We start from the raw sequence: 15,170 nt of genomic DNA, 5'->3' as shown, positions 1-15,170 counted from the left end.
TCTCTATCATCCTTCTTCTTCTTCTTCTTCTTACCCAAATGAGAGAATTAAGCCCCCTTTTATACTTGCCTTGGAGGGCTAATTATCCCCTAATCAAACGCTGACATAGGGGGAATTTAATTCTCAAAATAAGATTTAGGTCCAAGGGTCGAATGGACCCATTTTAGGGCCACCCAAAGAGGGAGGACAGGGGTGCCATGCCCCTATCTTGCCCTATTTTGGGGCCTAGACAGGGTCACAGGGTGGCACAAGAGCTAAATAAGGAGGAGATTTAGAAGGATGATGTAGAAAAGGGGTCCCAATTGAGTAGGGAGATGTAGTCGCTAGGGTGAGGACCTAGAACGCGATCAAAATTGCTAGGGTCATAATTTTACGATGCTACAATATGTCCTCTATTTGAAAAATTAAAATTAGAAAAAAAATAAGTTCATTTTCATTTTGTTTGGTGACGTCGCCTATAACCTGATTTTCAACATTTTTCAAAAATAAAAAAATTGTCTTTGAATATATAAAACAAATGTCAAATTTTTAAAAAATTTTTAAAAAAAAATACAGACATAAATTTCATTAATATTTCTATATTTAACCAGTTTACATCATTTTGAAATTCAATTTAGAAATGTCACCTTTATGCAGTTGAAGTTAAACAGTTTTAGTTTTATTGGTCACTTCCTTTATTAAAGTGTGACACAACATTGTGCTTTTACCCTAATGCATAAAGTTTTAACCATTATCCTTCATAAAGAATTCACCATTCTCTTTCAAAGAGGAACATGTTGAAGTTTTAAAGTAAGATAGGACTCATACTCAATGAAAGAAAAGCTCCCAAAATACTTAGAAGAATGGGAAAACTAAAATGAGTTCTAGGTTAGTGTAAAATTGGACTTAATAATTAAATGAGTACAATTTATGACACTACACCATCATCATATTGCATTGAATATCAGCTACATTTAGCACATCTTACACAATATATCATTTGTATTTGTATTATCATTATCATTCAATTTTTTTATAAATTATTTATATTTTTATTATCACTCCATTTTTTTCATAAATCATTCATATTTAAACTATCAGTTGCATTCATAGAATATTAAACACAAAACATATCACAAACGTCTCACCATAGTGCATGCATATATCATAATTATAAATAAATAACCACAACATAATTTTATACACAATAATTTTTTTCACCGATAGATTCATTATATATCTATGTGTGTGTATGAGAGAGAGAGATTATGATACAATGTGTGTGTCATATACATGTCAAAATGGCTCTAGACAAAAAAATATTGATGCATGTAGGTATATATATGTATCCAAAAATATCTTTGAGAGCCTTTAGCTAGTGCTCCCACCTTCTGATCATCTAGTGAGTCTCTATGAGGTGTACCTTGAGGTGAAAGTGGTCCATAAAAATGAATGGCCCTAGTCTTTTTTATCTTGACCTCTAAACCTATTGCTCTTTGAATAGACCAACTCCCTCCTATTTAGTGACATTATTGCATGCTATAATCCTTGATAATATTGTGTCTCTCACAACCCCCATGATATGTCTGTATAGTGTATTAAATAATTTTCACTTCATTCCCTGGGTTATCATAAATTCCATAGCCATGTCCCTCTCCTATATCACACAAGCCACATCATCCTATGAACTATGAACCATCAACTAGGCAAAGCCCCATTCTATAGTTAATGGCTTTATTAGAGTCTCATCTCCTCCTTGTCCAACACTTACTAATCTCTATAGCCAAGTCACCTTTTCCTGTAAGTTGTCCCCCATAGCCTAAAAGGTGTATGACTCCATTTTGGCCTGATTTCTCTCTACTCATAGTTTATCTTTCTTTGACATATTAATCCCCAATTATATCAAGATTTTGTCATCATCCCTACCATCTCCACCTATATCTCACTAGTCATCATCCTCTATCTCTACACCATCCTCCTCCTCTCCTATTACCTCTTCAAATACTCTCTCCAACCTCTACCACACTCATTGTCCCTTTTTGTCTCCACCATCACCAAACCATGATGGCCCATCCAACCAACGATGTAGTGCATGCATTTGAGCTATGATATGTGTAGCTTACATCATCCTCCCACTCCTCACAACCTCTCCATGGCCATCATATAAAAATATCTATGTCATCAATCACCTGTTTCCATTAGGCCAAAACACCCTAATGTTACTAGTGCATAAGACCTGCATAAAAAAAGACACATGGCATCCCTCTATTCCTCTTACCTTATTAATCATTGATCAAAGTGGATATATTTTTGTAATCATAAATGTACAACAATTTCACACCACAACAAAGAGAATATAGATTATCGTGCTCTATTATAGGACTATGCCCTTCCTAGTGACTCATGACAAGCTTTGATGTAATGATATTGCCATCATCATTTGTTAATTAGTTACATCAATAGGCTATGTACAATGTCAATAGGGTTATAGGAGGTGAGCACAATCAGTGTAAGAAATAAAAAAATAATAATATAATACTGACTTGATACTAATAATTCTAAATTTTAAACAAAACATATTAATTACAATATAATAATGACTTAATATTAATAACTACAACTTTCTATTTTTGTTGTCTTTTAGCTGTAAACATGATTTGAATAGTTTAGTTTTGAATATTAGTTACAATATCATAATACAATAATAACTTGATATAAATTGAAATACAATAATATAACTTTTTTTTACAAAATAATATACAAATAAAATAATTACCTTAATAGTTCTTGATGTGTTTACGTAAAAATATTTAAATATAAAATAGACTACCATATATGTTTCCATATAATAGATTTCTACATCTAAACTATAAATCTTCTTTTAGTTAAATTATTTATGATTTATTGACAAATACATCTAATAAACATCTAATAATCATCAATAAAGAAATCATGAATACAAATAATACTTGTTTAAAAACAAATAATAATAGTATTAAAACCACAAATCCACTAAGACGACTCCATTACAATTGGAAAGTCTTGATAGAGATACTACATTTATCCCTCCCTTTTTTGGTTCAGATAGGGAAACCCACATATCACCCTGTTTCCAGAAATCTTCTTTGTCCTCGCCTCGCTCTCAGCAAGCGCATCTTTTTCACCCGTGTCTTGTTTTGAGTAGCTGTGATGATAAATCGTAGCATCCTGCGCAGAGGTCAAAAGGACAGGAGGTGCATTTGAAATAGAAAGATATCTCGATAAGCTTCCCACACATGTCGCAAATTACACCCCCCTGTTCAGGCATTGGACTTTTCACAAATGGCAGCAAAGTATGGTGGAGATGGTGGTCGTGGGGAAACAAACCATGTTCAAATCTCTCTTTTAACAAATCCTCAATCTCTCCACAACTGATTCCTTCCATAAGCATATCCATATGGCACTCTTACTTTCACTCATCACCTCTCCACTTTCATCAACCATTGTCATCCACACCCCTCTCATTGATCTATTGTTAAGTCAAAGAATACCCAATGATACTCTGTATTTTGCCAGATTTTCACTATCATCTGCAGCTATCAGCTCCTCCAACAAATAGTCGACACGTTGCCAGAATTTCCAGGCATCCACATAGGATAAGCTCAACCAGTGCATGCCTTGTCTATTTCTCTAATGTAATCCTTCTTCAGAAATTAAGTTATCTGCTTCAGCATGTCTCCTCTCAACATAAATGATTGGAATACTAGCACTAAACCCGGATGAAGTCAACACATCTGTAAAATCTACAATTTGCAATTTTGCAGAGGATCTCCACCATATAAGTATATCTGCTGGCCTTGATGAATAGCTTCTTTCCCCTGTGGCAATATAGTGCAGTGTTAACATGGTTTTCAATTAAAACGTTTCAAAAACCTGAGGATTTCATCCTACCATATCAACATCAAATGGTTTAATAATTCACCTGCAGTGAACAGTCAAAATTCTTGAAGAGAGCTTCTACACTTGATTTTGCCTTAAGTTCATCCAACTGTGCCTTCCTCAGTTTGTCCAGCTTCTCATAAGTGAATGGATAGGCCTCGACTCCCCAACTCTCTATCGTTTCCTTGAAATAGTGATTACTAATTTTCCCCTTGTCTTCAACCACAATCAGCAAAGTACTTTTTTGAAAGTTGAGGTCTTCTCTGACAAACTTCAGTACCGCTGGTTCTATGGACCAAGGATCTCCCATTGCCGGCCATGGCATATTTTCCATAGTTCTAACATAAGACCCCAGGTATCATGATAAGGATCCACAATTGGCATCCAAACAATTTCGAACTGATGGCTGCCACAGGTTTCAATGTACATCTCTTTACAAAACTCCGTTGGAAAAATTTGCAGTTTTGAGATTAAGAGAACCATTTTATCTTGCAAACTGTCAATGCTCACCTGCAACCAAAACAAGTGAGACTAAATTATATAATAAAGAAGATTATTCGAGGCGTATTGGAAATAAAAAAAATCATATACCTTTTTTGATTTGCTCAGGATAAAGTCTTTGCCTTGTGTCATTAGCAGTGATCTCAGTAATTCAACATTGTTCCTTTGTGCAATTTCTGACAGTGTTTTGATACGAATGTAATTCTCTGATTTGGAGTTCCTCTCATTGAACAGATTTGATATATTTTCCCATCTGGAAAACTGTTTAGTGCCTTCCACTTCCATCACAGTCGTGGTAATGGCATAGTCGGGAGTCTCGGGACTGCCGTAAATGTAACTGGGGCCTATGACTTTTGAAAGTAACGTCTCAAAAGCCAAACTTACTCTGGAGTAGTCACAAGGTATTCCCAACGTTATTCCTTCTAGCCTCCCAATTGACGCTTGAATAAACCCGTCAGATACAGGAAATCCTTTTCTAATGTAAATTGTTTGGAAATCGGTACTTTCTTTCTCAGAATTTCAATATTTTCCATAAACTGTTTCCAGGAATCTGTGGAAATACTCCATTTAAAAACAAGAACTAGCTTGGTTTTTGGAAGGAGTGTAGAGGGCTTGAATTTGCAGGCTTGGTAATAAAAAAGAAGACACTCATCGTTGAAAAACAGTAAGGCCGCCTTCCTCAACAAGCGTCCATCCTCATTATCCTACAATATTCAGTCAATCAAGCATGTTATTATTTTATTTGAAAAAACATGAATACTAATTTATAAGTATGGCTTTATCTAGATATACAACACCTTCTATTATCTATCAGTAAAATTAATATTATTAGCACTGTAACTATGCGCACGTACCTCGTATGTATTTACAAAAATGTCCCAATCTCTGACTTTTCTTATCTCTGTCCATCGACTTTCAGCTGGGAACTCCCTTTAATATCCACATAATTTAAGGCCTTACAATTAATGACGGTATCGATCCATAACCCTTTTAGCTTGTGACACCTGCTCAGATGCAATTTCTTTATCGAGGGAAGGCAATCAAAGTCGCTGCATAGCTCTTTCAATTTGATACAACCGTTTAAATTTAGCTCTTCCAGAGCTGGAAGCGTGACAAAGTCAGTGGAGAGTCTCATTAAACTTTTGCAATGACCCAATCTCAAATGTTTGAGACGTTTCAGCTCTACAAATCGTTCCAGAAGCCTCTCCAACCCAAAGTAATCGGGAAGTTTTAGGATTTCCAGATTCAACTCACAAATTTCTTCGGGTAGCTGTTTCAGTGCAAAACATTGGTACAGCAGGATATTGCTTGACAACTATTTGAACTGCTTTGTACAGTTAGGAAGCCTCTCCAATCTCCCACAAAATATCTGCAATTCAACTAGAGATTTTAACCTTCCGAAACGGGCAAGCGCTGTAACTTTCTACAGCCTTCTAACCTCAAAAGTCTCCAAGCACTCGAGTTCTGCGATGCTTTCCGGTAATCCTTTAAGCTCTGAAGGAATGGAAAAGAAAAACAGAGTCCTTACACTATGCTAAAGAGATCAGACATAAAACATCACATTCAAAAATATATCAGTAATAAAGACTTGAAAACAGAGTATGTTCTGTTCTGTGCGAACAACAGAGACTAAAAACTGTATATATTTTCTGTATTGAAATTAATTACACAACGACAGTATTAAATAGCTTTATTCAGCAGCACATCCACGCTGCGATAAGCACCACAAAAAATAGACTACCGAAGACTAAAATCCATTCAACATTCTCCATGTATTCAGAATTTCATGCACGTCTTGAGAAAATAACAATTGAGTATGCAGTAGTGCTATTATTAGGCACAAACTGATGTAAAGGTAGACTTCAACCACAATCTAAAAAAGAAAACAAAACTAATCGTAGTGCGAAATCATGCAGTTTATTAAACAACGAACGAAACTAAAAAAAGCTTTTGCAGATAAAACTCCCAGTGTGAATCTGTTACATGACCATAGCATGTCTTCAATCTCCCCCTAGATGAACAATGGAGATGAGGCCCAACAAATTCTTTAACTCAACAAAACTGAGTATAGCAAGAGCTTAGGTGAATATATCTGCAACTAGGACAAAAGCGTAATTCTATTTGTCTTTCTTGAATCAAATCACGAATGTAATAGTGGCAGATCTATATGTGTTTGGTTCTTGCATGAAATACTAGATTTTTTATCATTGCAATGGTGCTACTGTTATCACAATAAATTGTTGTTGGATATTCTTGAATCGAATATCCTACAAGATCCTACGAATCCAAACGGCTTGACAACTTGTTGTTGCTATGATGTATTATTCTTTTGCAGAAGAGAGAGTCGTGATTGCCTATTTCTTACGACTCCATGAAATAGCTCTAGGATCAAATGAGAAAACATAACCAAAGGTGGATTCTCTATCATCCACTGAAGCAGCCCAATCTAATTTGTGTAACCAACCAGTTCAAACTTGTCAATAGGAGAGTAATGAATGCTAAAATTTTGTGTACTACTCACATACTTTAGGATCCTTTTTGTAGCTCAGTAATGAGTCTCATGTGGATCCTACATAAACCAAGAGATAAGGCTCACAACATACATAATATCAAGTTTTGTAGTAGTAAGGTACATGAGGCTCCCAACCAAACTTCTATATAAGGTGACATCTACCTTGGAACTTGCATTTTCCTTGGTTAATTTTTCACTAAGGGCTGTAGGAGTGGCAACTAAAGTGCATGACATCATTGTAAACCTTTTCAATAAATCAGCTAGATACTTGGATTGAGAGATAGATATACCTTTAGAATGTTGTTGCATATCCACACCAGGAAAATAATGCACGAGTCCCAAATATGACATCTCAATTTTTTTCTTCATTTCAGCTTGAAATTTCTCTATGAGAGGTGTGTTATTCCCTATATAAATAAGATCATCAACATAAAGACAATCAATGAGAATATCAGTACCCAAATGTTGGATATAGAGGATTGGCTCGGAGGGACTTTGATGGAAGGCTTTCTTTACGAAATAACTATCAATCCTTGCATACCATGCACATGGAGCTTTCTTCAATTTGTAAACCAACTTTACTTTACCTAGAATTTCATAGCCAATAGGTTGCTCCACATAGACCACTTGTGTTGTGCAGCAATAGCCAAGATAATCTTGAGTATATCAAATCTCGCAACTGGAGAAAATGTTTTTGAATAATCTACGCTAGGTGTTTGAAAATCCTTGTGTGACTTATCTTGCCTTGGGTCTTTCCATAGAACCATTAGCATGCTACTTAACCTTGTAAACCCATTTGACATCAATTAATTGTTTGCCCTTAGGAAGTTGCACCAACTCCTATGTATTATTTTTTAAATTGCATGCATCTCTTCATTCATAGCAACAATGCATACTTTTCCTTTAACTACCTCCTCATACATAGAAGGTTCAACTTGAATTGAACTAAACAAGGGAAAATTGACAAATGTATTCATATTAGAGCTCCTTTAATAAATTTCATCTAAACTTCGTACCTTTTCGAGAAGAGCTTGGACTGGATACTAGACTTGAACTATCAATTGATGGAGTGTTATTTAGAGAACTTGGTGGACTAAGGCTTGGAAGGGTCACACTTGAGCTATCATTGGAGCTTGAGTATCCACTTGAGCTTGTGGGAGAGGAGGAACATGATCATCTTCAATACCCATGATGAGTGGTGCAGTTTTTCGAACACCTTTCTTCCATTGTCATACTCCCCCTTCATCAAAAACCACATCTCGAGTAATGATCCATTTCTTTGTGTCATGATTATAGAATTTGTACCCTTTAATTGCATCAAAATAGCCCACAAACATACAAAGTTGGGATTTTGTATCCATCTTCTTTTACGTCTGATCTAGAACATGAACATAGGCTGGACAACCAAATACACAAAAGTGAGCCACAAAAGTCTTATTACCACTCTAAGCTTCCTTTGGATTCATATTCTTAACCAACTTTGTAGGTCTTATATTCAAAATATACACTGTGGTGGCTACTAATACTCCTCAATAGCAATTGAGAAGATTTTTGGATTGCAACATGCTTCGTGCCATCTCTATAATGGTACGATTCTTCCTTTTAGAAACACCATTTTGTTGGGGGTAAAGGCTATAGTAAGCTATCTTCTGATCCCATTAGTGCTACAAAAACATGAAAATTCTTTAAAATTAAATTCTCCCCCTCTATATGTTTTGAGTTTTTTGTGAGAATACCCACTTTTCTTCTATATCAAAGCCTTAAATTCTTTTAAGCATGCAAAATCCTCTACTTTTTGTTTGAGAAAATAAACCCAGGCGTGGTGTGAGAAATCATCAATAAATGTCAAAAAATAGAGATTCTTACCCAAAGATTCCTCTTGCATCTCACGATAGATGTTAGGATGTACAAGCTCTAGAGGAGTTTTTTCCCTCCATGATTTTTTCACCAAGAAGCTATCTCGATGTCGCTTGTCAAGTGCACACCTTGAGCACACTTCTTTGGCTTGAATTGCTAGGAGTCCTCTCACCACATTCTTTTTTTGAAGCCAACTTAGTCCTTGGAAATTTAGATGCCCATATCATTGGTACCATAGCCATGAATCATTTGTGGTTGCTTTGAGAGCATGCATCCTAGTAGAACTTAATGTAAGAGGAAAAAGCCTATTCTCTATCATATAAGCCTTTGCTACAAGATGATGGTTATCATATTTATCGAAAAAATGCAAACACATATCTTCAAACACAACTTTATAATTTTTTTCTAAAAGTTACCCAATACTTAAGAAATTATGCTCTAACTTTGGCACATGCAAAGTATCATGAATTAAAATAGTATTTTCTTCCTTAGTTTTCTTTGATTGCAAGCTTCTACTAGGCTCTTCATAGAATGCTGCATACACTCCTCATGTGACTACAAAGAACCTATCAAATCTGGAACTTGGAAGGTAGTTGGATCTTTACTTTCTTCTATGGATATCAAGACAATCAAACTTTGGAGGAAGAGATCTTAAAATTTTCTCTACAATTTTATGCCATGTGATCGTTTCTCCTTGAGTTTTTAGCTAATTAATAATATCTTGAATCCTAGTAATGAATTCATGAATAAACTTAGCTTCTTTTATCCTAAGATTTTCAAAATCCCCTCCAAAGGGTTAAAGCCTTATCAATCTTACTTTGTCAGATCCTTGGTATGCTATTTATAAGGCCTCTCATGCATCTTTTGACTTTGTCATGCCTTCAATACGGAAAAATATTGAAATATCCAATGTGGATTGGATGTTGAAGAGAGCTCAATTGTCCTTCTTCCTGTCTTCTTTCAACTAATTACATTGATTTGCATTCAATGTATTCAAAGTCATTGTATCCAACTTCTACTACTTCCTAGAGATCTTGGAACTTTAGTAGGGCCTTCATCTTTATGCTCCAATATTCATAATTCTTTTTGATAAATAACAGAAATTGCAAAGATATGTTGTTGTTTGCCATTGAAATTTTTTTTAAAAAAATTACTATCTGCTAAAACAAAAAAAAAACAACAAAACTGCAACCATGCTTTGATACCAATTGAAAGAATGAAAAAGAAAAATACAGTCCTTACACTATGCTAAAGAGATCTAACATCATACTCAGAAATAAAGACTTAGAAACAGAGTATGCTCTATTCTGTGTGAATAGAAGAGACTAAAAACTGTATATATTTTCTGTATTGAAATTGGTTACATAAAGACAGTATTAAATAAGGTTATTCAGCAGCATATTCACGCTGCGAACAGCAAGACTAAAAATAGACCATCGAAAATTAAAATCCACGTAACATTCTGCATTCTATATGTATTAAGAATTTCATACATGTCTTGAGCAAATAACCATTGACTATGCAAATGTGCTATTATTAGGCACAAACTGAAGTAAAAGAAAACAAAACCAATTGCACTGCGAAATCATTCAATTTATTAAACAACAAATGAATCCAAAACAAACAAACAAAAAACAAAGCTCCTTCAAATAATTATATTTTATTCTGTTAAAAATTCAATTATGTTTAAAATACAGTTAGCCTTAAATCTCACACACTAAATAATATATTCAATTTCAAGAATGTCAGTCAATTCTAAATATTTAACAATTTTAAGTTTAAAAATCAAAATTTAATATGTAAACCATCTGCTAAAATACACGACCATCAGAAAACTCCCAATGTAAATCCGTTGCATGAACATAGCATGTCTTCAAGCTCGCTACAACTACATAAATTCAAGGTCCGCTTTGACTTCAATTGACCCCAACTCTTTGGGAGTTGTAACAAACCGCATTAAAACAGAGACCAAGAAATCTCTCTATAGAGCTTAAAGAATTTGACTTAAAGCATTAATGGTACAACTTCTTAACTGTCAAACAAAACACTAAAAACAATGGAAATTTTTTAAAAAGATTTTTAAATAATTGAAAATTAAAAAGCTCGAAATATATATTTGCCATCACTTATTCAACATACTTCCCTTTGAGGTCATACTGTAATTTTAGAGTGCTAAAAATTAGAACTTTGCACTTATCTTCATGTCGTTACGAAATTTACACTCCATAGAAATTTCACATTGCATGCTGTCCTCCCTCTAGCTCTTTCATATAAAATATATTAGTCACAAAATGTTAACACTAAATTCTTCTATTTCAAGCAATTGAATTATGTTTCCAGCTTTCTGAGTCTAATATGTTTTAGATAGGAGCACTACTTACAGATGCTTGTGATGCACTGATGTCATACGAAAATTGATTGCAATAGTCGTCGGAGCAATTACCTCCTCACAAATATTCCAAAAGTAATGCTCCTACATGCAGTCACGTTCAACAAAATACTTTCAACTTGTCATTTTGAATCTAAAGAACATTTTGAATCTAAAGAAGTTGATCCAAAGATTCTCAAGCGTCCAACTCGACAACTACTCAAGAAATTTTATTTATTTTTTTGTTCAACAAGTTTTATCTCACTCTGCATGCTATCTTCTTGAAGCTCTCTCGTTATCATCTTTGTGGGATCGTGAAGAATCACAAGATTAAAGCAACAATATTTTCTTTGAAGTTTATGCATAGCTTCCAAATGATTTTGTTTCCTTTTGTTGTTCCCTTCCTCTGTTCATCATTCTAGGTTAGCGTTTGGAGGATTGTGTTGATATAATGTAGCTAAATCGTTTTCTATTACAACTTATAACTTTTTTATTTTAAAGAAATTATATTTACATTTGCTAATGCTATCCCAAAATCCTAGTTGTTGTGATGGTAGAAATACCCAAAAGACAGGTTTGACAGAGGAAAGCACCTTAAACAATCATCCAAATGTTTTCCCACTGCCTTTTTTGTTTACCAATCTATAGAGGAAAGGAGCAACATTTTAGGAGCAAATTTTGGACGTTTTGTAGTTTTTTTCACACATTTGGACAAGATAACAACATGGGATGAGGACATCTATGCACACTAATGTCTAAGACAAAAGCTTCCAGAAAGTTAGAAAAGACTTTCTAAGACTCTCTAAGGTAAATCTCCAGCTTGAAGAAACCTTAAGCTGTGACAGGGATTGATGCATATCTGGTCTAGCATTTCTACTGACAGCTCTAAATATGGGACTCTGTTGCCGGCCAACCATATCCCTTTTATTCGATTTAACCTCTACCAAAGACCAACAATACTAAACTTCAGAAATAATGTAACGGACAGTATGTATTTATTAAAAAGTTCCGAAGAGATAGGAAATTACCATCGTACCTTTTGCACTAGTAGAGCAGAAGACAGTTCCTGCGTGTCACCACTCTATGAAAGACCAAACAAAAACTTTGGCTCATATCCCATATCCTGCGTGTTACCACTGAAAGGCTCGCCTTTTTCCAAGCCTTGAAGTACTCTTTCAATTGCTTCAGCTCCCATATTCTCTCTCATTCTCCTCCTTAAGTAACCTCCTACCAATTCCAGGACCAATGGAATGCCGCTGCACTTTTCTGCTATCTGCCTAATTTTAGGCATTTGATGATCTCTACTTATAACTATTTTTCTGTGCAACAAATCCAGGCAGGCCTCGATACCAAGAGGTTCGATTTCATAATCCTGACAACACTCGATGCCGCAACTTTCCAGAGTTGCCACCGCATCTCTCTTTCTAGCAGTCAAAAGGAGCCTGAATTTCTTTGGATTGTCAAGTTTCTTGGGTAAAATCTGTTCAATGTCTTCTTCTCTGAGAACATTGTCTACATATAAAAGGACGGGCCCTTCCTTCAAACATTTGTTTAACTCAACCTGACCAAGTTTATAATGAGAAATATCATGCTTTTGCCCTGTCAGGTCATGTAAAATTTGAGCCTGCAATTCTTCTATCTTCTTACTCAGATGTACATCTTCATGCAACTCGATATTAGAAGTTCTGTAACCAGCTTCCAGTCCCTTAATCAAATTTGCAAACACAGCATCTGTAATGGTAGTCTTCCCAATCCCTCTAACGCCATAAACAACAACAGCCACAACAGCCATGTCGCCTTGGCAATCCAAATATTCAGTAACAGTTTTCACCTGATGATCTATTCCAACTGGTTGCGGAAGGATCACACACATTAAGAGAAAATAAGCTTATTACACTGATAATTTTCGAAAGAGGGAATATGGAATAGTTAAGACTTACTTGCATAATCAGGATAGGGGAACTCAGTGGGTCTGTTATCAACATTGGCGATCATTGTATGTAAAGTTAGATCCTCGTAAAGATGCTGTATATCTAAATTAAGTTGCTGTAGATCTTCCCGATTCTTTGAAACCAACAAAAACCTGCTTTTTTTGGCTTAATTAATCTCAAATAACGCATCTTTAGCTGTAGCTTAACAATGATTGATGCTCATATGTATCCAGAGCACCAAAACAGAGGCAACTACAGACTTGCAATGTATTAAGGCCCTACCATGGCTAAAGAATAGCAAAGCGCAGAACTAAACACACAAGAAGGATTTAGACAGAGATATGTAAACATTGTAAAGAAGGTTCCTTTCAAAAAGGATTTAGATCGTCTCACCCTTGCCTGGGGGTTTCGGCAAAGGGTAAATATGGGTTGAGGCGTTGATATCATATGTAAATTTGGCGTTATATCTGCAAATTTTGGTGAACTTCGAAATCAACATCTTCACCTAAACCCAGAGTAATTCTTAAAACATACAGTCGTTAATTCAAACATACAACCATTAATCCAATATGTATGGAATGCATTTCTAAATTAACTCAGCCTGCTTTGAAATATTTTTTCAACAGATTCAATCGTTATTTATTCTGCAATATGCTCTGTTTGCTCTACATTTTATCGGTTATAACATTAGTTAGAAGATTCGACCTGTTCAACAAGGAGGGCAGAAAATGGGAACATCTGACAGACTGGCGGTATTATCAGTCCTTATTCTACTGTATAGGGTACACTTCCCCCAAATTGAAATTTGTAAAACCATCTAAATCGCTTACAAATAAAAATTATTGAAGCCAAATATGAATGAATCCTGATCCGGTCTTTTAGAAATAAATAAAAATTAGAATGCGGGCACTCACTTGTAAAATTTTCTCATGCCAATCTGAGTAAAGCACATTATTGCTCCTTGAACTATGAATTGGAAAGCGTCTTTTATCTTCTTCTCCAACTCATGATCTAACCCTGACTTAGCTTTGAGAAGTCTAATGCATTTGGCTAGATTATTCATTCTTTTCAAAAGTACCAAGCACTCCTTCTGATTGAAAGAAACCTTTTCCAACCTCTCTAAAACAGAGGCTATCACTAAAAACCCTGCTGCCGCCCAGTGAGCATTTCCGAGTCCATGTAGGGCACTCACAGCCGTCCTCTGTGCTTCACCGGATAAGTTGGATAACAGCTTTTTCTATAAATAAAAAATGCCATGAGTTGTAACAAATTTCAGCGGTTCAATTTACTAATGTCGACCAAGAGGACATCAACAAAGAAAGTACCTGATCGGATATCATTTTAGCCCCCTGCGAAATTCCTTCGAGGAGTTTAGATAAATCCGCAGAAAGAGGCGGGAGAATGTCAGAAAAGGTATGCCCCTTTGATTCTTTACGGCGGGAGGACTTCTGCATAGTCAACTTTTGCTATTATTTACAACATACAGACTCAGTTGGGCATATGATAGTAAGTTGCAAAGAAAAGACCAAGAAAATAGAAACCTGGGCAAGGAAATTGTCTATTCTGGAAATAAGATTATCAAGACTTAATTCATTATCATTGCCGACAGTTGAAGCAGAAGTCGAAGCCATAGCGCTTATGGAGGTAAATTTATTGGAATCCAGACAGCCTGCGTAGATAACCAGAGTGATTACCCGCACATCATGGAAAGAATGGAACCTTAGTTTGGCGCTCTCCGGAATAAGAATTTCACTTTACATTGTCCAGATATTGGTTTTTTTTTTTTTTTTAATTATTGGAAGAAGTTTCTTTGTGTTTGTAGGTGTTGGCATTCCCTCTTATGATGTAGGTGGTCTAGCGCTGTCTTTATTTGCTGATGTAGCTGTTCCATTTATGCTGGTTCAGCAGTGTCTTTGTATTCCTTTACTTTCTTTAATTAAACTACTTTAACTTACATTATTATCTAGGTATTTCAATCTATATATATCACTTAAGTTGTCCATTTAGCTTAGCCCCTTTAATTAAGCAAGTTCAAATTCTTGTGTTTTCTCCAGTGACAATCTACACTTTATAATGTCTTAGGAACCTAAAGTTTTAATATTTT

At 35.2% G+C, this 15,170-nt stretch overlaps 1 protein-coding gene across 2 annotated transcripts; it reads right to left on the bottom strand.

The window, feature by feature from the left end:
* Positions 1–2,951: 2,951 nt before the first annotated feature.
* On the bottom strand, positions 2,952–14,811 carry LOC131070472 (uncharacterized). 2 transcript variants are annotated; one of them, XR_009112343.2, is made up of 9 exons: positions 14,608–14,811; positions 14,392–14,514; positions 13,981–14,303; positions 13,076–13,218; positions 12,172–12,983; positions 5,253–5,892; positions 4,489–5,102; positions 3,941–4,407; positions 2,952–3,836 (listed from the first exon to the last, which is right to left on the bottom strand). XR_009112343.2 is itself a non-coding variant. In XM_058006103.2 (5 exons), exons 1-5 carry the CDS (start codon positions 14,695–14,697, stop codon positions 12,217–12,219), a joined length of 1,446 nt encoding a protein of 481 aa, XP_057862086.2. In that variant the 5' UTR covers positions 14,698–14,811; the 3' UTR covers positions 11,740–12,216. The 2 variants fall into 2 exon arrangements, 1 of the variants encoding a protein (XP_057862086.2); XM_058006103.2 differs by lacking the exons at positions 2,952–3,836; positions 3,941–4,407; positions 4,489–5,102; positions 5,253–5,892 and having other exon boundaries at positions 11,740–12,983.
* Between the last annotated feature and the right edge of the window lie 359 nt (positions 14,812–15,170).

This window comes from Cryptomeria japonica, chromosome 5 (assembly GCF_030272615.1).
Source record: "Cryptomeria japonica chromosome 5, Sugi_1.0, whole genome shotgun sequence".
NCBI classification, from domain to species: Eukaryota; Viridiplantae; Streptophyta; class Pinopsida; order Cupressales; family Cupressaceae; genus Cryptomeria; species Cryptomeria japonica.
Note: the sequence above shows the minus strand (reverse complement) of the source record. Positions and strands in the feature narration are given on the sequence as shown.